General features: G+C 42.6%; 1 protein-coding gene across 3 annotated transcripts; it reads right to left on the bottom strand.

The window, feature by feature from the left end:
- Window positions 1-6,825: 6,825 nt before the first annotated feature.
- Atp1b4 (ATPase Na+/K+ transporting family member beta 4) lies at window positions 6,826-25,282 on the bottom strand. 3 transcript variants are annotated; one of them, XM_051142548.1, is made up of 8 exons: window positions 24,826-25,282; window positions 20,419-20,686; window positions 16,543-16,671; window positions 16,170-16,274; window positions 11,921-12,117; window positions 10,645-10,701; window positions 8,153-8,248; window positions 6,826-7,474 (listed from the first exon to the last, which is right to left on the bottom strand). In XM_051142548.1, the coding sequence occupies exons 1-8, from the start codon at window positions 24,886-24,888 to the stop codon at window positions 7,313-7,315; spliced, it is 1,077 nt and encodes a 358-aa protein (XP_050998505.1). In that variant the 5' UTR covers window positions 24,889-25,282; the 3' UTR covers window positions 6,826-7,312. The 3 variants fall into 3 exon arrangements, with proteins under 3 accessions (XP_050998505.1, XP_050998506.1, XP_050998507.1); XM_051142549.1 differs by having other exon boundaries at window positions 20,431-20,686; window positions 24,826-25,278; XM_051142550.1 differs by lacking the exon at window positions 24,826-25,282 and adding an exon at window positions 22,190-22,846.
- Between the last annotated feature and the right edge of the window lie 824 nt (window positions 25,283-26,106).

The following is a 26,106-nucleotide window of genomic DNA, read 5'->3' as shown; positions in this document are numbered from 1 at the left end:
CAGAAACTTTTCAGTTTCATGAGGTCCCATTTATTAATTGTTGATCTTAGGGCCTGAGGTATCGGTGTTCTTTTCAGGAAGTTGTTTCCTGTGCCAACCAGTTCAAGGCTCTTCCTCACTTTTTCTTCTAACAGATTTAGTGTGGTTTTATGTTGAGGTCTTTAATCCACTTGGACTTGAGTTTTATGCAGGGTGATGAATATCGATCTATTTGCATTTTTCTACATGTAGCCATTCAGTTAGACTAGTACCATTTGTTGAAGATGCTGTCTTTTTTCCATTGTATGGTTTTGGCTTCTTTGTTGAAGATCAAGTGTCCATAGGTGTGCAGATTTGTTTCTGGGTCTTTGACTCAATTCCATTGATTCACCAGTCTGTTTCTATGCCAGTGCCAAGCAAATTACTATTACTCTATAGTACAGTTGAGATCAGGCATGGAGGTTACTCCAGAAGATGTTTTATTGTACAGTATTGTTTTAGTTATTCTGGATTTTTTTTGCTTTTACATATGAAGTTGAGAATTGTTCTTTCAAGGTCTGCAAAGAATTGTGTAGGTATTTTGATAGGGATTGCAATGAACCTGTAGATTGCCTTTGATAAGATGGCCATTTTTACTATATTGATTATACCAATCAATAAGCATGGGAGATCTTTCCATTTTCTGATATCTTCTTCTATTTATTTTGTATTTATTTAAGTAATTTATTCAGATTACATCTCAATTGTTACACCTCACTTGTATCCTCCCATTCCTTCCTCCCTTCCTCTTTCACCCTATTCCTCTACCCTAGGCCTGGGCCTGAAGGGGCCCTCCTCCTCCACCATATGACCACAGCCTATCGAGTCTCATGCAGATAGCCTGCTTCCCCTTCCTCTGAGTGCCACCAGGCCTCCTCAACAAGGGGAAGTGGTCAAATATGGGGCACTGGAGTTCATATCAGAGTCAGTCCCCGCTCTCCACACAACTGCGGAAAATGAGATGTCCATTGGCTAGATCTGCATAGGGGGGGTCTATTTCTTTCTTTAGAGACTTAAAGTTTTTTTTCATATAAGTCTCTCACTTGCTTGGTTAGAGTTACACCAAGATACTTTATAATATTTGACGCTAATTTATTTCTTGCCTATTGGTCATTTGTATACAGGAGGGCTACCTTTTAAAAAAATTAATCTTGTATCAGGCCACTTTGCTGAAGGTGTTTATCAGCTGTAGAAGTTCTCTGGTGGAATTTTGGGGGTCACTTATGTATACTATCGTATCATCTGTGAATAGCAATAGTTCTTTCTTTAGGCCTTTTATCACAGAAAGATTTACAACTTTGTTGAATAACATTTCTTCTTGGATTTAGAGCAGTGGTTCTCACCCTTCCTAACACTGCAACCCTTAAATACAGCTCCTCATGTTGTAGTGACCCCCAACCATAAAATTATTTTGCTCCTACTTCATAACTATAATTTTGCTACTGTTATAAATTATAATGCACAACATCTGCTATGCAGGATATTGGATATGAGACTCTTGTGAAATGGTTATGACCCGCAGGTTGAGAACTGCTGGTTTGGATGATCATGTGGGCTCTGTCCTTAAATCTTCTTATGTGTTGAATACTACTTATTACTTAATATACTGTGAACCAATTTTGCATCCCTGGAATGAAATCAACTTGGGCATTGGATGTGATCTTCTTAATATGTTCTTGAATTTAATTTGCAAAACTTTCATTGAGAATTTCACTCTCTGTTCATTATAATTGGTAGAGTTCTCTTCTTTGTTGTGTCTTTATGTGGTTCCAGTATCAGGGTAATGGTGGTTCTTTTTATTTTTCACTTGAACTCTCAGGAGAGGCCTTCTTGCTTTCTGAGGTACCATTAGCCCTTAGGGTATAGTCTAGTAATGCTGGCAGGCTTGTGGCCCGTCTTGATTGTGGAGCCTGATTATGAGGCTTACATGGTGGAGAGTGGAAGAGAGACCAGGGGAAAGAAAAGACCGAGTCTCCAATGACATATTTGTCATTGACTTATAGAAAAAGCCAAATTATGTTCAGATGTCTCAGTCCCTTTTATTCCTTCAGTAAAATTGGATTTTGTTGCTGCTGTTGTTCATTGGTTTGTTTTGTCATGAGCAAGCAACATAATTCAAAATGATGTACCAAAGGTTACTGGATTAGAGAAGTCAGAACATTTAAAAAGAGAATGGACACTAAAGAACAGAGAAAAGCTTCCTACAATGGTAAAGGCAATGCTTTCAACTGCACAGGCACACAAAAGAGTGGCTACAAAGGTAAAATTGACCCCGTGACTGACATTGGTTCAGTGACTGCTTATATCCTTCAGGCTTCAAAGCCTCTTTACGCGGAACTTCCACCTGACAGCTGTGCTAGGTGCCTGCTCTTTAATCTTCCAGATGCATGGCTTGCATTCTGCATTCTGGATTCTTCCCTGGGCAGCTGGCTGACCTGCATGAATCACATCAATAGCTGCTGGTTTTGTTCTCTTGGTCTGACTGAGGAGAATTACTAGCAGGAGCCAGAGGGAAGAAGATTGAGTATGCATTCTTTTTCCCCCCTCTCTAAATGATCACCTATCACCTAGGATCTCTTAATCCTTCAATGAAGCTACCACTCTCCTCCAGAGAGACAACTCTACATACCTGACACTTGCCCCTGCTCCACAGGGTCTAGGAGTGACAAGTGTTCTGCCACTACTAGGCTGGATTACTGTGCTATTTGCATTTCTCTACATCTATGCTTTCTATAAATGACATCTTTGTAACTAAACCTTCTTCTAATTACTATCAAGTTACACACTGCTATATACTTATGGTTGGGACTCTGATTAATACTATGTTCATCAAGGAGCCTGTAAGGCAGTACATTCTGGAAGAGAAAGCTGCCAGGCTGAGCCTATCATATCCTTAAACCTTCTGGATATCCCTATCACATATTTTTAGCTTCTGCTGGACTAAAGAACTTTGTCCAGTAGTCTTTCAACTTCATGTTCCTTCTATTTTGCATTCATTAATCTTGTCTCCCCCCACTGCCCCCAACACACATTCCCACTCTTTCTCCCTCCTCCCTCTCTCTTTTTCTTCCTCCTCCCTCTCATTCTCTCTCTTTTACACACACAGAAGCTTGCACTTAAACCTTTTCTGGCTGGAGAGATGCACAGCGTAAATGACACTTTTATATTATTTAAATTACTTTAATGTATAAAGATATTACTTTAAGGGAAACTCAGTAAAAAGACAGTCTCTCATGAATGGCCAAGGACAGGGAAATGTATTTTTCCTTTGTCTTAATACACCCCAGATTAAACCATGTAAGTCTAGTTGATCTTCAGCCAGGGAAGCTTCCAAGGCAATCAAATAGCCCTGCTGTAGCACAGCATCTAAGTTGAATAAAGAGCCGGGAAGATTTGTTTTTAACTGCTATGTCCATGACACATTTGCTTTGGGAATCAGTTTGTGTGGTCAGATATGCCCAGAAGTCACTTACCCAGGCTCCCACTGAGCATTTGCAAAGTTTCTATTTAGATCTTGGTTCCATCCCCCTATCTCAAAGCATCACTTAGTGTGCCTGTGGCCTATATAAAAAGAACAATTTATAGCAGGATTCAACCTTAATAAAGAAAGATGCTGGCCAAGGCAGGAAGATTGTGACTTCAGGACCAGCCTGGGGGTACAGTCCCTGTTTAGGAAAAAGGAGTTCAAGGAACTAAGTAGGGCTGCCATGACAGGGAGTCTTTTGAGAAACTAGAAAATGGATACTGGAAAGAAAAATGCCTTAAAATAAAACAGCTTTTAGCTTCATGTCCTTATAAATCAGTGGTTCCCAGCCTGCGGATCATGACCCCTTTTGGGGTTGAACAACCCTTTCCCAAGGGTCACCTAAGACCATTGGAAAACACAGGCATTTACATTATGATTTATTACAGTAGCAAACTTACAGTTACGAAGTAGCAGCAAAAAACAATTTTATGGTTGGGGGGTCACCACAACACAAGGAACTATATTAAAAGATATCAGCATTAGGAAGGTTGAGAACCACTGCTGTAGATAAAAACCCCAAGAGTTAAAAAAAAAAAAAACAATATTGAGAAGAAAACCAGTCTTCAACTAATAGGTTGTCAGTTGTCAAGCTTTTCCCCCTTATGGCTTGCTGCGCAATATCCCTGTGGGGGAAAAATTAATGAAAAGATCTAGAAGAAGGAAATCATGCATTGCTTTTTAATTTCATTTATTGTTGTCACCAACTCCCTGAGACAGTATAAATATATTCTACATGAAGACCCCAAGTAAATGGACACCTAAGAAAGATTACTTTAGAATAATGATTTCAGAGGAGCGAAAAGTAAAAAAAAAATCATACACGAAGTATAGCAAGAACAAAACCATGAAGCCATGTGGAAGTAGTATTTCTCATTGACAATCAAGTAAAATCAAGTGCATTGCAACAGATGGTATACAAATCAAATCCTGGTACAGCACAGCATGGGAGCCTGTTTAAATTAATCAACTAGAAGTTTATTGAACAGTTAGAATTGCACATGAATGAACACACTCATTAATCCAGTTCTGTATAGTATCCAGTTTTGAATAAGAAAGCTATTTTTTTTCATGTTCCAGCTGACAGCCCAAACTGTCTTAGTACTTTTCAATACTTCTTTGAAACTGTGGCCATGATATTGGCCACTGAATGAGAAACACATATGACAAAATCATTCCTAATTCCTTATCTAATAGTTAAACATATCCAACAGGACCATGTATTATGTATAAAATATAGCACCAGTAGTTGAAATCCTGCGAAATGTTAACTATTTTAAGTCAAGTTTGATATGTTTCAGCATGTTTGGGATATGGTCTGTTGATTTTTCAAAAGATGGTATTTTCCTGGTAAGCACCAGCTCCGAGTAGAAAGAGCACTGGACCTGGAGTCAGATGCAATGCAGGTTGTTTTTCCTAAAGATCCTTTCCAGATCAGATGGTGTAATAACTATTTTGTTAGTAAATCTTGAGAATTTGACTGAGGTCATTTCAAAATGGTCTCAAGTTGTTGTCATTTTTATTTTATTCGTTTTCTGTGCAAAGGCTAGGAAACTCAAACTTGTTGAGGAACTGGGTCTGGAGGAGTCCGTTTCTTTGTGTTTGTGTGTTGTGTAGCCCTGCTGTCCTGCTCCTCCTTTGTTGCTTGTTAAATGCTGTCTGCCCCTCACTAGTCTGTGGAGAAGACGTAGAAAGGGTCTGTAAGGGAGATTCCCAAGAGCAATGGCAGTCCATTCTGCCACAAGACCCAGAGAAAAGCACCATATCAGGAGCTAGATTGATGTGTTTACATAACTGGCCCAATTTCCCAAGATTAATTACTTCTTGAATGAATTCCCTTAACCAAATGTTGCTTTTGTTTTTGGCTTTCTTTCCTTCTCTTGCACTCTACAGGTGTTCATGTCTCCACATCAGTGTCTGACCAGAGGAAACCACAAGATAAAACTGCCCCAAAGTGATCTCAGCAACTTCCTATCCAATCTTTCTCTTTTCTCTCCAGTCTTGTGTAACAATATCACTATCTTACCGGTTTTAGCAGAGCTCAAAGGCCTGGGCTCATTTTTCACTCTTCCTTCTCCCCATCCCTTGTCTTGGTCTTGTCCTTTCTGTCTTAGATTTTCCCTGATGTTATGAACTGCCCAAGTGCTCTTGATCAAAGGCAAATATGCTCAGAGATTCCCTGATGAAAACACTTTAAAGACTCCCTTTCACTCAGCGTCCCTGACTACTCATGCAATCCAGTCTCCGAGCCGTTCCTCTGAGCTCTCGTGTGAACTGGTCAGAATTACCGAAGCACACGATTCATGCTGGAGGCTTTAAATGTGTAATTTCCTCTGCTACTTTCTCAGCCAGAGAGAGTTATTGTCCCTCGTGTTCCCCATAGCATTTCCTTAAATTATTTTTATATCTCTCCTCATCCTATATTATAGTCACTTCTTCACTCATCTTCCGCCATCAGTCTTCCAGTTCCCTGCTTTTGGAGAAACTAAACCTTGTAGAGTAAATTCAGACTCTGCAGGCTTGTAAATGGAATTTAAGCTTGCTTTGGACCCTGAGATACTTTGCTAGTCTGTAAAGCTTTGCCTCCAGCTTTTTGTCCCAGCCCTCCCCCTGGTGGAGGTGTTAAGAAGCAATTGGAATGGTCACATGGCCAAAGATAAAACAAAGCAACTTGGCTGATCCACAACCTGGATAAACATCTGCCTCACATGTTTTTATAAGTAACTGCAAAACTGGCTAATGAGCTTTGGCTTCAGGGAGGCTCGGCAGGAGCTTTCTGTCTTGCCATGTATTTAGTTGGAGAACCCTAATTTCAATCCCCAAGGTTTGTAGCTGAGGGGGAGGGTCAAGGCACCCATCCCTCCTGATCTCAAAGAAAACCACACGACTGTCAAGCAAAGGGGCCAAGAACATTTGACCTAAGAGCGTTTTTCATGTTTTCTCTTCTATCTGGAGTGGAGAAAAACCTGTTCGCCTTTGGCTGATTACACTACAGAGCAATCAACAGCCAAGCACATCCCTATGCTAACAGTTCTCTCCACCTGCACTAGGACCTAAGTCACCCCACACAAAGCCTCACAGAAGGTCTTCGTCTCTAGCCCAGATCTGTGACCTGTCTGCATTGCTTGCTGTACTGTAAATAATGGAGTCTTCGAATCAGAATGGAGTCGCCTATCGGAGACAACCAAAATGTCAAGTCCCCCCTCCCCCCCAGATATAAAATTCTGCAGAGAGAGAGAGAGAGAGAGAGAGAGAGAGAGAGAGAGAGAGAGAGAGAGAGAGAGAGAGAGTAGTCTGACTTGGTCTGATGTTGATTTCTAAAGAAAGACCTTGACAGGCACTTTTAAAGGTGTGGGTGGGGTGGTTAGATTATCCACCTGGCTGGGAATAATATCACCTCAAAATCCAACACTTTTTTTTTTAAAAAAAAAAAAAGCATGATAGACATTCTCCTGACAGTGGTGAATGCTATCAGATACTGTTTTTGTATATACTGAGACTTCTAGCAGCAAGAATAGGTCTGAATTTGAAGTGAAGAAAAGGAAATTAATACAGTCTATTTGTCATCAGGAGAGATGACCTTTAAAAGAAAACAAACAAACAGGTCCCAGAATATCACTTCATACACACGTCAAAGGCAAGGAAAGATGATCTGCTGTCTTAGGCGTTCATCTGGCTGTCTCTTAACCGAAGAAAAAGGAATTGAGGAGCTACCAGGGATAACACAAAATAAAACAGAATCAGAACCCGTGGGAGTGGCCCCTGGAGTTCCTAGGTTTCTATGTTCAGGGTAAAGACTATCCTCCCCAAAAAGCGATCGTTGATGACATCGTTTATAATGCCTTTGCCCTTCAGCTGGCACTGGACAGGCACTGCTTGGTTCTTCACCACATCTGTAAAATGCATTGCCACCAGAGGGGAGGTGTAGTTAACCTGTAGGTGAAAGAACAATGAATTCTGAATGGGCCAAGGTGGCAGCGGGGATAGGGGGTGGCGATCAGATACTCAAGGCAGGTCAGGATAGCCTCAACTGACCACAGCCACCAACATGCCTTCTCTGCTTTGGAGAAACTGCATGGCTTGCTAATAAGCCGTGTCAAGATGTCTGATTATCCTCTGGAGGGAAAGCAATTCGGACTCAGAATGATTGGATTTTATGGATATCAGACCTTAAATCAAACCCAAACCAGTCTCCATCAAGATACCCTACTGGAGATGAAGCCTGCATTGGCCCATGGTGTGGAATGGAAGAAACAGGAAACCGTTATTACTTGGCCATTAAACATATTGCTAACAATCTCCCTCTTACTGGCTTTGCCACTAGTCAACAGTGTGACTTTGGGGGAAGTATCTTCCCCATCCTGAGCTCCAGTTTTCTCATCTGAAGCCTGAAGTGCTTGGATGAGACTATATATTGCAATCTTTCAGATCTGGAAAGATCTGTATGGAGGGAGCCCGCCCCCCTTGCCCTTACACACCATTATAGTGTACAGCTACTCATTTGTCTGTTACTACCAATGCTCCCCAATTCTCACAATCCCAGCCAGCCCTTCCTTTGTCTCTGAGCTATTTATGGGTGGGGTGGGGGTGTAGAGGAAGGATACAGCTTACGTGAGTCAGTTTGCCATAGTAAGGGTAGTAGCGGAGGTCAAAAGAAGCCGACTCTGGGTAGTAATTGATTGATCTTATGTCGTTCTCATCACCTTTCTGTAAGCAAAAGCAGATATATGTGGGATTCTGGGTAACAGAGCTGCTCAGAATCTAGCCTAAAGGAACTTGTGCTCAGGTAAAATGGTGTGACCCTCAACCAATTCTCCAAAACCTGAAATCGGAACTGGGCAGAGCTCAACCCTGACTTGTCCTCAGAGAAACATTTCCAGGGTGTGACTGTGCCTTGTCTTTACAGTTCAAAGAAAATCATACAGATTTTTCTCATTTCTCATTTCTCATAAGCCTGGACTTATGAGGCCAAAGGTACTTGGTATAGCTCTGTTCTGGTTCCTTGGTGATAGGCAGAAAGGCTTCAAAGGCTTTTGAGTGCTTGGCATTGTTCTAGAAGAGACCTATGATTGCTGTTTATCTCCAAAGGATCATAGCATGGTCCCTGTCTTGGACTTTGTAGCTGATGTAGGTATAAAGTAGAAAACATTTCCTAAGTCCTCATCGCAAGGTCAGTTCTATTGGAAATCAGAGCGGGCACACAGGAACCTAGTATAGCCATACAGTCTGTAGGGAGCTCACTCAAACTCATGCTTCTGTCCGCGTTCTTGGTATTGCCTCATCACTGTAAAAGGAGCTCAGAGAGTAAGCAAGAGGAACCAAATAATGGGAATGATTAAACAGGGCTACACTTATCACCAGGTAATGGAATGCCCATGAACTATGGCTGTTATAAACCATAGGTTTGGGGGCTCAAATGGACAAAGAACGCATCTCTCCTAGCCAATTACTCATTAGGACCCTAGGATCACTTCTGTCAATATACTATATACAATATAGTATAATTGTTTTGATGCGCACTGAGTATCCTATAGTTCATTCTGATTAGTGCCTCATTCTGTTTGGTTACTACAAGAAGGTGTGGATTTAACCGGTATTGATAATTGTTTTAGGTATCGAGACTGTTGATGTTTCTTTTTTTTTTTTTTTTTAAATAATCATTCTCAGTAAGGTTCAGTATATAATAACTTGGAAAATGAACAGCTTACATTAGGGAAATGCAAATAAAAGTTGGCCCAATTAATATGTTAGATTAAGAGCTAAGGATACGGCTCAGTGGCACAGTGCTTGCTGTTACTTTAGACTCCATTGGTCTTTATGACTTATTCATATATTCCAAAGCGAATGAAATGATGACCCGTGGGATCAATTCCATTAGTTTGTAGTTATATCCCACATGTGACTTTATGCACACACACGCACATTTGAACAGAATGGATGCTCTTTCTACCTTGTTCAGCTGGTAAACATTGCCTGACCTTATGCAGCTCATCTTCCTTATTACCACTTCTCATGTGGAACTGACCTTTCTCTCTTATGTGTCCCCACAGTACCTTTAATCACGTCTGCTACTATTTCCTGCTCCTGATTTCACACTTAAGTTTACCTTGACATCTCTAACAGCTAGTTAAATAGCTAGTGTATAATAAGTGATCGATAAACACTTGCCGAGTGCAGGAGAGTAGCTGAGTGGATACTGTCTTTTGCTATTTTCTGACCTGTCCCCACAAAGCCTAGAATTGTCTGCTTTAGTCTTAGTTTTTGACAATGACTATTTCTGCAATGTTTGCAAGACAACTGTCCAAGGCTAGGCGGTGCAGATGATGTCACTCAACAGAAGGGAGCTACTGCCCATTTAAGAAACAATGCCAAGATCAAGGGCTTTTGCTTACAAAGAAGCTAATGGGTGCAGATGAGATAGGAGTTAATGGTCCCTTGAAGGACAGTTAATTAGCATATTAATGGACTTCTGTTTATACTTCCCTTGTAGTCATTTGTTATTGCAACACCCAGTGCCACTGGTCATTGCTGTAAAATGTGAAATTTAGTTTTAAAATCAGGGACTAATGACTCTAATGAAAGCTCCTTGTTTAGTTCAAAGAAACAAGCCATTAGAGCTAAAAGCAAAAGTGTAAACAGAATCCCAATTAATGTCTTGGCACAGTGTTGTTCCCTGCTGTGGCCCCTAGCTGAGGTTCAGTCTCTGACTTTCATAGGTGTAAATGGCACAGACACACACACACACACACACACACACACACACACACACACACTGACAGACACACACACAGACACACACACACACACACACTAACAGACACACACACAGACACACACACTGACAGACATGCACACACAGACACACACACACACTGACAGACAGACACACACACACAGACACACACAGACACACACACACACACACACACACTGAATGCTTCTTGGAAATATGATGCCCTTAATGTATTAAAAGGAGGTATAATTATAAAAAACACTAATGCTTTTCTTACTTACCATGGTTGTAGAAGTCCTTGGAACAGATGAACTATCTCTGTTTGCCTGAAACAAAATGCTAACAATACTTGCTCAAAAGGATAGTTTACCTGAACTTTGCAGGACACCTTCACAGGATCGCCAAACTCAGGACGAAAGCCTACAATCTAGTGAAAAAACAGTGCTTTATTTACTTATTTACTTACTTTAAGAAACATTTCACAGCCAAAATGGAACTTTTCTCTTTGCTTTTGATCATCACTCCTCACACATAAAAAATTTCATCTGTGCTCCCTTTCAGAAATGTTACAAACAACTTCAAAATTGCATAGGCCAGCTCACTCCTTGATATATTTGTATCCTAGGTTCATACTCAGAAAACATTGCTGCAAAATAACCAAAAGGATGTAAAGACTGTTCTAGTTTTAGTAAGAGTGCCGCTGGCAAAAGGTTCTGCCACTCCTTAAGGAAGACATGATTTTTAACAAAAGATGCATTTAAATGAGTTATTAATTTATTTTTATATGTATGAATGTTTGGCCTACATGTATGTGTGTGCATCGTGTTCATCCCTGGTGCCTGTAGAGGCCAGAAGAGGGTGTTGGATCTCCTGAGACTGGAGTTACAGACAGCTGTGAGCTGCCGTGTAGATGCTGGGAATCAAACCCAAGACCTTTGGAATAGCAGCCAGTGCTCTTAACCACTGAGCCGTCTCTCCAGTCTGGAACAGTGCATTTTTAAATGGCACAGCAACACAAGAGTTGCTCTCCACCATGTCCCCACATCAACTCTGTGTTCTAAACACCTCAGGACTCTCATTTTACTTTTGAGATAGGGTCTGGCGTGAATCTTGAGATCCTCCTGCCTCTACCTCCTGAGTGCTGAAATTAGAGCTAGTGGCCATCAAGGAGCAGATTTGTGGATGGGAAAGAGGGCATTAGGAAAAGTTCAGAAAAAACGAATCTGTCAATTTGTCTGGTTGTTTCCATTTTTGATGTTGTGGATACAAATGGCCAAACCTAGCTGGGCAGTGGTGGCACACAAAGTGATGCCTGTAATCCCAGCACTCGGGAGGCAGAGACAGGTGGATCTCTGTGAACTCAAGGTCAGTCTGGTCTACAAAGTGAGTCCAGGACATCCAGGACTACACAGAGAAACCTTGTCTCAAAAAACCAAAAAAGCATAATAAAAACAAACAAATAAACAAAATAAAATAAAAACCCCCAACACCAAACCAACCAACCAACCAAACTAAAACAAACGAACAAACAAACAAAAAAGCAAACCTGTAGTGTGTAAATACCAGAGTACAAGAGAAATGCAGTTTACACATTTTCCTACTGAGCACATCCACTTATCACTAACAGGTCCCAAGGGCTAAGATACCCGGTTCATCTTGAGGAGGATGCAAGGCTGTCCAGTAGAGTATCCAAAAGTAGGGTCCTCCAGTCCCGAGCAATTCTTCAGGAAGGAGCGCTTAAATTGGCAGGCCTTCTTGTCCTCATCTTCATTTCCATCTTGGATGAAGTACTGTCCCGGAGGACAGTCTACATTCATTTCCTCTTGAACACTGTCATTATAGCCTATAGCATGTGTGAGTGGCAAAGGGTCTTGTTAGAGAGGTGCTAGGGGAAGCCCATGCTTTCAGTGGGTTTCTCTAATTGCCTTTCTTATACATGCATGTATTCCTTCAGAAGTTCACTTGTTCTACCTTAATCCCTGTAGACTGGTATTAGGTACCCAAGGTATATTCCTAACAGCATTTCTCCAGGACAGTGGTTCTCAATGAATTATAGAAATGATCTCTGAACGCACAGTCTTGGGTCTCACCCTTCCTAACTGCTTTAATGCAGCTCCCTATGTTGTGCTGAATCTCAACTCTAAAATATTTTCATTGCTACTCCATAACTTTAATTTTGCTACTGTTATGAACCATAATGTAAATATCTGTGTTTTCTGATGGTCTTAGGTGACCCCTGTGAAAGGGTCCTTTGGCTCCCAACAGAGTTGTGACCCACAGGTTGAGAACCAGTGCTCTATGAAGTTTTCCTGTGGAACCACCTCTGCCCGTCTGATGGTACAATCCTTGCTTATTCTCGCAGAACTTTCAAGTGCCCATCTCAGGGTCATAGGTTGACAATCTAATAGCTTTTCTCTATTTCTTGTTATTTCCTTTTGGAGACGGCAGACAGCAAAGTTGGGATAGCCATGCCCTCTAGTCTGAGAGGAGAAGGACACTTATCAGAAGATTTTAGAAGAAGGGCTGTATCATATGAAGGCACAGTGTAGAACAGGAGGTTGACTTCCTAGGTTCAACTTAGGAAGTATCTCCCTTTGAGGTCAAGGACAGGCAGCTGTGTTAGGGAACAGAAAGAATATGAAAGGAAGGGAGGAGAGAAGAGGAGGGAAAAGAGGAGGTTTAAAAAAAAAACAACTCCTCAACCTCTAAAGAGGCAATTTACGGGGGAGACCTGGTGGCACTCAGAGGAAGGACAGCAGGTTGCCAAGAAGAGACTTGATACCCTATGAGCATATACAGGGGGAGGTAATCCCTCTCAGTCACAGACATAGGGGAGGGGAATAAGGGAAAAATGGGAGGGAGGGAAGAATGGGAGGATACAAGGGATGGGATAAACATTGAGATGTAACAAGAATAAATTAATAAAATAATTTTTAAAAAAGAGGCAATTTACACTGAAAAGGTGAAGTTTACATGGAAAGATAGAAACGGATGACAGCTACAGGGTCGCCACCAGGAGCACGAGGGGCTGAAGTCTTCTCTAATTAGGTCTGGGTTACTTTGGGTTCATGTCTTTCTATATTACAGGGAATGTAACATTTGTCCCAGCTACACAGCTCGGACAGAGAACTGGGGCTAATGTGTGTTTACTGTTTGAGCCATTGGATTCCAGAACATTGGGCTTTGGAAATTTACTGTATCATTTTAGATGGTGGAGTTCTTGTTCCCAGACATGTAGTCATGTCAGAAGTCACTCAGTTTTCCAGAAAAGATTGTAAACCTGTGATCCACCGGGAGTAAACTCGAAAAGTACTGCATGCTCCATATCAGACAGGTTGTGAGATATAATTGATAATTTTATTTCTTAGAATTCCCTGACTTTTTAATATTGAATTGCATTTAAGTTAGTCTACAAAAAATAGGTTTCCCTGCAGTATTTTCACACATAGATATCATTTTGTCTTTATCTCCTGACTCCATTGACAATTTTACTGACAGTGCTGAGGATGAATGCCTGGGTTGTGTAGACAATAAGAAAATGTTCTGCCAATAAACTATGTTCCCAGCCCAGAGAATTTTAGATGTACACCAAATGTGACTACAATTTTATTTTTATTTGGAGAAAATTACATTTAATTCAAGGATCTCTTTTAATTGTTTTTAAGGACCAAGAAGTATGCTCAAATAATAACTTTTAGAATAGAAACCTCACTCACATGCTCAGTGTTTTTCTTGAGGTAGTTCCATTAAAAATGTTGCACGAGCATACATGTACTGCAACACCCCATCCCCATCCTCATGGGAATGAGATTGATGCTGTGGGATATCTATTTCAGATACAGTTCCCTTTGAGAAGGACATATTATCTACTATTTTTCTTATTTTCATGTACATGTATTATATATGTGCTGTGAGTGTTTGCATGTTTGTGGTTATGCACATGTTCATATGCATGTGAAGGCCCAGGATTGATGTTGGGAATAGTCCTGGGTCGCTCTTCCACCTTATCTATTGAGAAAGGACTATCTCAATCAAACACAGAGTTCACCGACAGAGCTAGTTTCACTAGTCAGTCTTCCAAGTCTGCCTTCTGAGGCTGCAATTACGGGTTGTCTGCCATAGCCATAGAACATTTGTGTGGCTTCTGGGGATCTGAACTCTGGTCTTATTGCTTTTGTGGCAAGTGGCAAGTGCTTTAACTGCTGAGCCACCTCCCCAGTCACATATTATCTACTCTTTAGAAGTAACCCAATACCTTCCTGTTGTTCCCTGCCTTCATCATCGGGTCAAAATTGGTATTTCCCCAGCTCCTATCTTACTGCAGGGATTTCCTCAGCAGAAATCCTGGCAATATGCATACTTGAAATAGCTCACACGCATTTTTAAAAGAAAGACACTATGCTGACTAAGATACCCAAAATACTTTTGTGGCCTAAAATAGAACTACATGGATCAGAAAGAAGCCAGCTCTGTCATTCTACAGGTGCAGACTCTGAAGCCCAGTTTCACCCCAAATAGCAGTGAGCATTACTAGCTAGCACGAGGCTAAATTTCTGACATCCACATAAATGGCAACAGCACAGTCAGGAAGCATGGCATTTCTCAAGCTTAGAAGTTGGTACAAATCATCTGAAAAAATTTCAATGGGGACTGAGTCAATACCTAAGGGGTGTGGTCTGAGACTCTACCAAGACCTGTGCGATGCCCATGCTGCAGACCCTCGGCTACCACTATTGAGCAGCAAACAGCACCAAAACAAGGGAGTGCACAAAGTGACTCTGCTGCTGGGAGATTGTGATCAAGTCACTCCCCATTTCTGAGCCCTACTTCTCTCATTTTAAAAATGGGCACAAAGGGTTCTATTAAGCCTGGTGAAAGTAGAATGACAGAAACGTACATATTATTTTTAATAATACTTCCTGGCTCATGCTAAGAGAAAGCATTCCCCTAAATTGGTATATATTCTATTAGCTACCTTTACCTCATGCCCAGTTCCCATTTCAGCCAGGCCAGGCCATCCAAAGCAGTCTAGCTCAGTATCCCTATCCATAAAATGTAGGTGCAGCAATGCAACTTCAAGAGGGTATTTATTGATTGACTATGAGATGGTTGTCTCCCTATATAGCTCAGACTGGTCTTAAACTCCCAAGTTCAAGTTAACCTCCTTCCTCAATTCATGAATGTTGGTTTTACAGGCACATTCTATCTATCATTTCCAAGTTGGGATTCTTCATTACTTTTCAGTAACAAAAACAAATCAAGGGGGAAAAGGTTTCTTTTGGCTTACAGTTCTGAAGGGATTCAGTCCATCATGATAGAGAACACAGAGCAGCAGGAAAAGCACAGTGGCAGGAGCAGAGAGCTGGGGGTGGCCACATTGCATCCATACTCAGGAAGCAGAGAGTGAACAGAAGTGAGGTCCAGCTATAAAGCCTCCAGGCTTGCTCCTAGTGACTCACTTCCTCCACAGCTGCTCGCTTTCCTAACAGTTCCAAGGCTGCCTAAACTACCAATGCCTCCACGCTCAGAGAGTGAAAGACAAAGGCATTCCTTTGCTTCTAAAGTGTACCTGATAGCACTACAGATACAGGCAATCCGCCCCCTCCCCCCACCTCCCGGAGTTATCACCCGGAGGTGCTCGAAGTTTGACAAGGTGCTGTAAGGTGTTCATGAAGAGAAACCAAGTCTGTGCCTTAAGGAGCTTGCACTGGCCAACACACAATCAGAGCAGTTTTCGTTTTAATTTTATAAAGGATGCTGGCAGGTAAGCAAAATAACACAGGGCCATGATTGGTATAGGTGACTAAATCAGATTTCCGGGCCACCTGGCTTTTGAGTTTTGGATTCCCACCCACTATTTTTCTAAAGAGCTTTCCACTCCTCAGGGGAACTTACCCTGGAGAAAGCCATTTAGGCTAATCACATAGTGCTGCCAAGTTTCAGGTTCGGAAACGTTGAAGTTGAAGTTAAGGCTATGTGCGAAGGGTCTGATCATAACTCCTGGCAACGGAAAGAGGTCTTGGATATATTAACCCATTCTTGGACAATTTTTTTTATACAGATCCCCATGACATTCCCTCCCCCCACCCCCAGGCAATCAAAATGAAAAGAACCATAATTTGCCAAGTACCATTTCACTTTTCCTCTTAATAATTGGATCTCTAAGTCATTACTGGGAAGAACCCAAGTGAATTGAGGCTGAACATGCTGTGCAAGCAGATTTCTGCCCAGAGAGTTCTGACAAGGCAGGGCATCTGGGCACACTCACCGGGAGGTTTCACCTGCTCGGTGAAGGTCGGCATGTAAGGACTGATGGCTAGGAACAGCATGTATATGAATAGAGTCATCACAGCGGCCAGGGAGGCATAGAAGAAGAAGTAAATGACTAAAATAAGACCTGTAGAGCACGAAGATGACAGTGGTCAGTGCTTGCCACTCAGTCCCACTTCCCCACTGAAACTCGTGAACCATGATCAACTCAGGCAGATTCAGATTATTCTTGTTTATTGGGACTTTGTCAATCTGGAATTGGTGGAGATCAACTGTGTCAGAGGGTCTGACTGCAGTCTCCCTTTACAGTATGTACAATGGGAAAGTCTTGCTGAGCACATGATGACTAGGAACAGGATCATAAGACTTCGACACAGAGCAGAGGGGAAATTGTTTGGGAGTATTCTGGGCGGGCTGTGGCTGATGTGCCTGGATACAGATCATTCTCCACTATTCATTATGACAGGTGGTCCTGAAGGTACCTATTTGCTTGGTTTAAGTGATTATAGATAGCTGCAAGAGGTGAAAACAGCATTTTTTTTTACACAGTCTAGAATCCAAACCTTTGACTCATTTCCACTGGACTTGCTTCTAATCAAGGCTTATCCTTGCCTACTTATTGCAAATCTTATTCATTCTTAGCAAAGTTTAAGTGGCTCTTCTTTCCAAAGAGAACGTTAATGAAGGATGGGAAAGATGGTAGGAGGAAATGATACTTAATCACTGACACTTGCTGTATGTGAACTCGGCAAAGTTGTAGATTCTCCAACATATATTTATCTGTATCTGTGAAAGTATCTGAAGTTTATTTAGTCTTTTCATAATCTTATCCCAACTCTACCACTTCCAGATGTTTAATCTTGGATATGATGTTTGTTACTGTGGGCCTCTATGTCCTCATCCTATAAACAAGGACAGTAGCATAATACTTGCTATATTAAATAAGCGTTAAATAATGCATATCAACACTATGGCACAGAGCCTGGCAGGTCCTAAGTGCTCCATAAATGGCATCCATCATTATTGCTATTATTAATATTGTTATTATTGCTATAGGCTCAGAAGCACAATTGTATGAATTGCCCTTCTGTGGGTTGTATTAGGATTATGTGTGTTTTAGGACTATGTAGCACAGGATGAGGTGAGTAAGTATGAGATGGCTTCCCAGAACTTCTTTTACATCCTTCCATGGAAACCTCTCAGGCAAACATATTTGGCTTCACTCTTAGGTGTGACATGATGTCGAAATGACAGACATGAACTGAAGCATGAGCCAGAGGCTGGGACAAACCATACAACTTTGCTGTATCCCAAAATGAGTTCAAACGTTATTTTTTACATTAAACCATGAACCAAATGAGGTTGGGAGGTTGGAGAGAGAGACTGACTGTAGTAATCTAGCTGGAAATGGAACTGACCCTTTATGTTTGTGTGAGATGGACTAAAGTGGAACCGGAACATGGATGTGTGCCTGTGGGTCTTGCCTGTTGCTAACTAGATATCCTAAAGGGGTGTGTCGTGTGTTTCTGCCTCCATTTCTCCACTCCCATTCCCAGCCCAGCAACAGTCCAGAGCTATCCTAGGGGCCCAAGAGATCCAGTTTCATGCACGAAGGGGAATCAATGGAACACAGGTTGATTCCCTTGGCACTATTTTCTTTCTTCCTTCCTTAAGATGTGTGGGCCAGAAAGCTGTTGATAAGATCATGGCATTAGTAATGAGTCCCCTTGGCCCCACATGGGAAAAAGGTGAGCTTGAGAGTGTGATAGCCTAGTCTCTCCCCCCATGTAAACATAACAATCTCTCTAATCCTTCCTGGTCCAGTGGATCATTTCCCCTGGTGCCCTCCTCTAGGCTTCTGCACTGAAGGACAGACCACTAAGTGCTCACACTTGAAACTCTTCACCCAACTAGGCAGTCAGTCTCCCAAGACTTTACAAATGGGTATGGGGCTTGTTCACTGTTCAAATTCATGAAGAAAGTGAAGAATGCTGACAAGAGAATGACCTCTTGTATTTGCATCCCAGGACTGACATTTAGTTACTGTGTGGCCCTCTCTCAGCCCCACTTTCTGCATTTGTACAAGGGGATAATACTACTATGACCTCATATGATTTTTGTCAGTGTTGACTAAGATAACATATAGTTCCTAAAACTTGGTGTTGCCTATCTACCAAAGAAAAAGACCAGACTGTACTAACAGGCTGGGCAACTGGATGGAACATGCTGATGTCCAGATTGGAGCAGGATTAGGAAATGCTCAAGTGGTCATCTCGCTGTCAGAAGAGAAGGCAGCAATGGTCACACATCATGATGTGGGTGTCATTTGGACATTTGCCCTTTACCCTGGGGCAGTCTCACAGGTGTCTGAATTGCTGGGCTAGCCTAAGCCCTTTGAACCATTGGTCTGGCTGCAGCCTACAATGAAGCATCTCTGTGGCTCTGTCTTCCCCAAGTACTTGCATCTTTCTGCTTGTCATCCACCAGAGCAATTTAGATGGACAGTATCTGGTGAAGCATCAGTGGCTATTTAAGGGTTAAAGTAGACCCCCCCCCCAACAGAATCGTACTTGCATTTCATAAGGCCTGTTTTTCCAGTCCTCTTTAGGCAAGGAAAAAACAGCTGTGCTCCGTCTGGAGCTCCAAGTGAGTGCCCAGCATTTGTCTGCAGCTTCCAGAACATTGGAATGTCCCTTAAATGGTCCATTCGTTCCAGTTCCAGGGATGGGCATGGGTGGGGCTGAGAAACGAGGAGGAGCAATGGGAGTTGGGTGTTTTTTAGAGCCTCACACCTGCTATTACGAATTCCAAGAAATAGAGCTGGTCGCTTCAGGCAAACTGAGCTCAGTTAGCAGCATTGGGTACAAAACTGCCAATTCTTAGCCAAAAGGGCCTTTGGAAGGAATGGCCATTAACGTCAACAACCTAGACCCATGGCGGCAGGGGACTAGTACTACATCCATGGCATTGGCTGCTTTTCATTTCCTCCTGTGGGTTAATTGAGTTAGGAATCAGCAGCTGCTTTCTTTTCTTTTCTTTCTGGGCTCTGCGAGATACAGCAGGTATGAATTTTTACTACCCACAGCATCTTCTGAGGAGAAGGCTCGCAGTCATGGTTTAAGGCATGAGTAGAACCCTGGGAAAGGCGTTCTGGACAATTTGTGAAGTAAAAATGGTGGCACCACGTGATACAAAGAAAAAGAACTAAGATATGACATTCTATCATGGATCAAACAGTGAGGAAACTCAACTTTGGTCCCTAGCAATGATCTCTTTAAAAGTAATTCTTCTGTGTCTACCATGGAGACAGAAAGCACTGAGAAGCTGAGGGCAGGACAGGCTTCTGGGCTCTCCTTCTCTAACATGGGTAAGTGAACTGATAAGGCTTTATAGCCCCCTGGTCATGTTAACAGGGCCTTGGCCTTGTATCCTAGAAATAGTCTTACACAGTTTCCTTTCAACCTCACGCTTTTCAGCCTGTCTTGGAGTCTTATGATGATTCTGTTACAGAGGCAGAGCCAAATCCCCTACCCCCCTTTCCGTGTGGGGAGATTGATGAGCCCATTGTCACATGCATAGAAAGTGACATGACGTGGGCATGAAAGAAAGCCTGTGTTTTTTCAACCCAGGCTCGGTGTTATTTTACACTGCATATTGAGACTAGTAGATTGCAGCACACATTCACTCGTGTGCATCTATTTACTGCCTTTTCTGATGAATCTGATGTATCCACGGCCCAAGGACGATTGTGTCTTTCTGTGAAATATTAAGAGACATCTATAACAAACCCATCCAGTGTATGGCCAACGAGCTCTGGATACCACATCAAAAGCCAAATACACCAGACTGGGGCATTGGGACGAATGGGACTTACTCCGACTCTGACCTGTTCGGGCCAGAGACATCCTTTTCTCCGGGTCCCGCAGGTATTCATTCATGATCTGCAATTTCTGCCACCAGGCACTGCCTGTTGGCTGGCCCTGACCTTCTTCTTCCTCCCTTTCTTCCTCCTCCTCCTCCTCTTTTCCTTCCTCCTCTTCTTCCTCTTCCCCCAGACCAGGAGCCAGCATCACCTGAGCCTCTTCTTCCGCTTCTTCCTCTTCATCTGCTAAGTAGTTGTGATTCACTTCATCCTGATCATCCTAGACGGTGACAAAACACAAACCTCTCTGTGAAAAAAAATCCCCATGGCATGTCTCACCAGCCAAAAATAAATGGAAACAACTCAATATTTGAAGGTGTTTCAAATTTCTACATCCCCAGAAAAATACCCATTGTCGCAAGAGGTGGATTTGCTTTCTCCACTCTTTTGGAAGAAGCATCCTTTCTATGTCTCACATTGAGTCACTATTATTCCCACTGTGGTGCTAAATTTTACTTTCAATGTCTGGTATTTAGGTTCTCCCTCTAGGACATCTCATAGCCCAGCTCTGTCCAGGGCCTTGAACTTCCAATTATCTTTGACCTATCAGGACTGAGCTGAGCTCACACTGAAGGGCTGAGTCGTTTTAGACATTTATGTCTCCGATGGCAACGGCCCAGCCTGAGCCAGCTTTGTCCTAACACTCTGTACACTTTCAGCTGCTTGACCTCACCATCCTAAGTTGTGCCTAAAAATAGGCTCGGACAGATATCAAGAGGATAGGCCAACTGCTGTACCCCCTCCTCAAAACTTCCACTTCCTTCCCAACACAAACAAGGACTCATTTCCTGCTTCCTGCCTTAAGCGAAATAGACAGACCCCCCTGAGGGATGAGATCTCAACAGATATTTCCTTTGCTTGCCCCTGTAGCTTAGTTTAAAAGTTGGGCACACCATAACTGACTATTCAAAGCCAAGTGATCAGCCCTAAAGTCATACACATATAAGTAACACTAAATGAGTTTGAAATGGAGTAAAAGGAGAGGCAAATAGGAGGAGTTCGAGGGAGGAAAAGGAAGTGGGGGGAAGGATGTAGTTATATTTTAATTTTAAAAATTAAATAAAAATATGAAAACAAAAGTTGGGCACAAAGTAAGTATTCAGCATACATTTGTTGATTTATTACAGCCAGCACTGGAGATTTGAAACAGTAATCTTTGAATTGTTTTAAGAAAGCTAAACAAAACAGAACGAGAAGAAGAAAGACTGAAAAAAAAAAGAAGAAGAAGAAAAAAGAAAAAAGAAAAAAGAAAAACAAAACAAAACAACCAGGGCGTCGTCAGTGGAATTTCAAATGCCTCAGAGGTAAAGGCTGGACACTTGTACCATCATTCGTTGGGGGTTTGCCAAGATTCACTGCAACAGCAGAAAATCAGGCCACCCTCCCTTCTCTGTGCTCTCCAAGTCCAAGAGTGTCAAGGCTGGTGCACCTGTTGGGTTTGGATGTGTCAACCGCTAGAGGCCGTAGACTCTGTGCTGCCCCCTTCCTGCCCCATTCCTCAAAGGCCACTTAGAGGGCACTCAGTTACCCATGCTGCCTTTCGCAGAGAGTTGAGCAAACTGGGTGGTTCTCGGAATCAGTAAAAGTGTTACAGAGTGACAAATCTGTGCTCTCTGCACTTAGTCTGCCCGGAACTCTCCAGCTCTTGCTTACAGCGCCCTCGAATTGTTTTCCAATTTGTTCAAACATACCGCTCCATATCACATACCATATCAGAACTTACGGGGGCTTCCAAAATATGATTGTCCAACTGAGCTCCAGAGAGGGGAGAGGATCTGGCCAAAGCCACACAGCAAATCCATGACAGTGTTGACAGTCTCGGAACTTGTGTCTCTTGATACACTGCACAGTTTCTCCTTCATCCCATTGAACACAAGTGGCTAGAAGTGGCTTAGCAGATTTATGAACATGATAATGTCTTAGAGTCTGTGTTCCCAAAATGTAGGTGCTTATAATCAAGGATTTCCGACTTTGACATGGATTCACAGCATAAGGCTTAGGAGAATCAACCTTGCCTATTATTCAATGCTAAATGAATTAATGCACGGTTCTTAAGTCTTTCACTTGTGTGTGAACTTATGTATACATTTACCTCCCAAACCAGTTTTGAACACACAGGTGAAAGGTCTGTCTGTTCTAATGCTCTGTGCTCTATCCATGACATGAAGCCCACAGCGAGGTGCTCAGTGGGTATTATCGGTGCCACTTGCCTGGGTTCTGGAGGGATAAACTCTGGATTTTGCCACCCTTGACCTTAGAAGTCATACATACCAGATTTGCCAGTCCTCACGATCCCTTGAAAACCCAGACACCAAATTCTCACAGATTTTGAAATGTGACATTTCATCAGGAAGGGTTTCAAATCCCTTTATATTTCTGGAATGAGTTCCTTTTTTTATTTTATTTTATTTTTTATTTTTGCCCGTGCTTGCCTTCTACATCTGCTCTACAGAGGAAGCAGCTGGCCATGGCCTCCGCCTTATCTTATTTGTAGATATGTGCTCTCCCAGTAATCTTATTAAAATGGCTGCCATTTAAGTCTTATCCTCCCAGGAAGAATTAATCTTCTTGGAGCTTATTTTCCCCTCACGGAGTCCTACCACCTGAGCCTTATTTCTGGAAGCTCAGATAGCTTCTTTCCTCTTCCCTGCTTCCAGGGATAGGAAAATGTCACACTGTGCAACACAGGCTTTCCCCCAAAGGCTGCCTGTTAATGGAGTCCTGTGGAAAAGGCACTTCCATGCAATTATTTAACACTCCAGTAGGAAATGCTTTGGGGATGAGGACGTTCATTGCCAAGGTTCTGTTTCTGTCAGTTTCCTAAAGTGGCACCTCCCTCATGTGATAGTGAGTGTGAGCATGCTCAGATATGGTAGTGGGTGTGTGCTAGGGCCCTCTTGTTGCCCTAAAAGGGAAGTCTGAAGGACACAAGGTAGCTCCATTTTGAGCAATCTAAATATATAAACAAACATACAAATAAGCAGTATGACCCAAAGGATAAATTTGTATCTTGCACGGAGTAACATCACGCAAACATCTGAATGGCTGGTTAATTTAAAAGGAAAAAAATTACACATACAATTGCGTCAAATGATTTATTTTTAACTTGATCAGATATTATAAAGAGCAAAATCTCCTGTGGCCCTTAAAATGGAAACTTCTGGACGAATAGTTGAAATTACACACAACAATTTTCACAATTTAACGTAGAAAAGAAGCCAAATAAGGTCTGGCTATATATACTTCATAGACTGTGACTTGTCTTGAGAGAGGGAAAAAACTGCAGGTATCAAAAGAAACATTCTAAGAGTGCTAAGAAATTCCCTTAGTAGTTTACATGAGCATAGAATAATTATGGAGTTTTTTTCCTGCTTGCTGTTGACAACTTTCCCTTAATTTCTCAGGCGTCTAAGTGACCGTATGCAAAGAAAAAATGGTTTATGGTTTGCTTCCTTTGGGAATCATCTAATTACCATCTGAAGAACGATGCAGAAAACCCCTCCTGAGAGTGTTGTCTATGTACACTTACGATTTAGAGCTAAGTAAATGTAAAGATATGTTTGCCGTAAAAGCATGTGTAAAGGAACCTGCCAGTAAACAGTGATACAGAAAGTGTGTGTGCGTGTGTATGTATATGTTTGGTGAGGTGAGGGGGTAGACAAAGTGGTGACATGGGTGACGGTGGATCGGAGCTTCGAGAGGTTCCACACCACAAACACAGTGGAAAGAGCACAAGTTAGAAACAAGATGCACATCCACATGTTGGGCTCCCCACTAGCTTACAAGTCAGTCTGGCACTCTGCTACCCAGCAGCCCCCTTCAACATAACGAGGGCTTCTGGAGAGATGATGTCTAGGTCTCCTTCTGGTTCCTATCACAAATTCTGTAATTTTAACTAGAGTTTGAAATTTATGCCTTAGAAAAAGAGCAGCTGGTTCGTAAACGCCACCACCCAAAGGGACGGAGACAGCTGGACAGGCAGCGCCTTTCGTTTCCTCTTCTCATTCCCTTTTTTTCCTGGTCGAATTTCTTGCAATGAAACCTCTACTCCCAGGCTCTAAAGGTCTGCCTAGATTCTAGATTCCTAAGATAAAGCTTGAAAGGGCTCCCAATTCCCCGGTATCTTCCCATTCCTTTACTTCTGTTCCCCCACAAAGAGAGAAACCCTCCTTCTGTTGAGTAATTTAGGGTGCACTGGGGGCCTGGGAGTCACTGCTCTTCCTCCAAAGTCTGGGATTTCCTAAGCTTCGTTTATTCCTGTTTATCCCAAGGCAAGGCAGCCATAATCCAAGATCTACACAGCATCCAACCCAACCAATTAAAAAAAGGCAATAAAAGATTCTGCTCCCCAAGACTCACAAGTCTGTAGCGATAACCGTAAGGAAAGGCCGGAGCCCTTCTGGAGCGGAGCTGCCTTCTCATGGCTGTTCAGTGGGCCAAGGTGCCGCAGAAGCAGGCGGGTGGGCAGAGTTCTGGAGTTTCTGCTGGTCCAGGAGACACTGGTTGCTGGGGACACTTGGCGCCTACTAAAAGTGAACCTTGCTGGCACGAGCCCTTCCCCAAAATAATCTAGCATGCTCCTCTCTCATTGGTTGGCCCTTTCCCGGAATCAAAGGAAAGCCCTTTTGGAAAAGCAAGCTCATCATAACAGGGAGGGGGAGAGACTATGGGTCACGAGGATGAGCAATTCACCGCCCCCTCCACGTGCCTTTCCACCCCTTGCCCTCCTCCAGCACCTGAGACACGATGGGCTCCATGGAAATCTTAAGTCTTATTCTTCTCCATTGAAAGTTGGATAGCAATGTGTGTGCAAGGGGGCGGGGCGCGGGTGGGAGTTAGGGTGAGGGGAGATGGCCAAGAATAACTTGCTTTTTTCGTGAGGCTGATCTCATGCGAAAGGATCTAGGGTGTCAGGGAAGATTCTCTTTGCTCTCCCTACCCTCTTCTCCCCACACTCTCTAAGCCACCTATAAAATATTCCTTACTGGATCAGTCCATGAACTCCTGAAAAGTGTGTATGATGCCTGTTAAATTTTAGATGCAAAGCTCCTGCCTTAAGCCTCCCTATTGGAAAGAGGGTCTTGGATATAAAGAAGCCTTTTTCTAGGCCACGTGTCGCAGTGGCCCCATCGGTCACTGCCCCTCATACACACACCCTTGGAATCCCGGCCAAATTTCTGTAGTGGTTGAGATCTATATTTATCCCTTAGCATCAGGGCAGGGAACAAGCCAGAACTTTGCAGTGTCAGTTTCTCAGACATATATAACTCCTGCAGCCAAGATGGGATCCAGCAAAAGAAAACGAGTAGAAGCTGCTAAGAACACTGGATAGCACGGTGGGTCTGTTTGGTTCACCTCTCTAGGGTCTAGATGGAGTCTGTGATCCTTCCTTTAAAAGCCACTGCCCTCTTCCATTTTATCCAGGTGGCTGAAAATATTGAAAAAAAAAAAAACTCTAAGGTCCTTGGCATAATCAAGGCAAACAGCCCAATCACTTAGGCAGAATTAATCATAATTCTGAGCCTATGCTATTCTGATGACAATGGTTTTAGTTATGGTTAAATAAAGACTTCATTTACTTTAATGCCACTTATCAGGACTCTTCCTTAACAGAGCCTCCCCCAAGACACACTTGTCCCC

The sequence above is a fragment of the Acomys russatus genome, chromosome X (assembly GCF_903995435.1).
Source record: "Acomys russatus chromosome X, mAcoRus1.1, whole genome shotgun sequence".
NCBI classification, from domain to species: Eukaryota; Metazoa; Chordata; class Mammalia; order Rodentia; family Muridae; genus Acomys; species Acomys russatus.
This window is presented reverse-complemented; position numbering and strand designations above follow the sequence as displayed.

Bases quoted from the DNA above. Each gene is read 5' to 3' on its own strand.
- Atp1b4 (XM_051142548.1), bottom strand. From the start codon at position 24,888: ATGAGAAGGCAGCTCCGCTCCAGAAGGGCTCCGGCCTTTCCTTACGGT. The intron at 20,687-24,825 runs GTGAGTCTTGGG...GTCACCGTCTAG, and splicing joins ACGGTTATCGCTACAGACTT to GATGATCAGGATGAAGTGAA. The intron at 16,672-20,418 runs GTAAGTCCCATT...CGTGCTCTACAG, and splicing joins CCGAACAGGTCAGAGTCGGA to GTCTTATTTTAGTCATTTAC.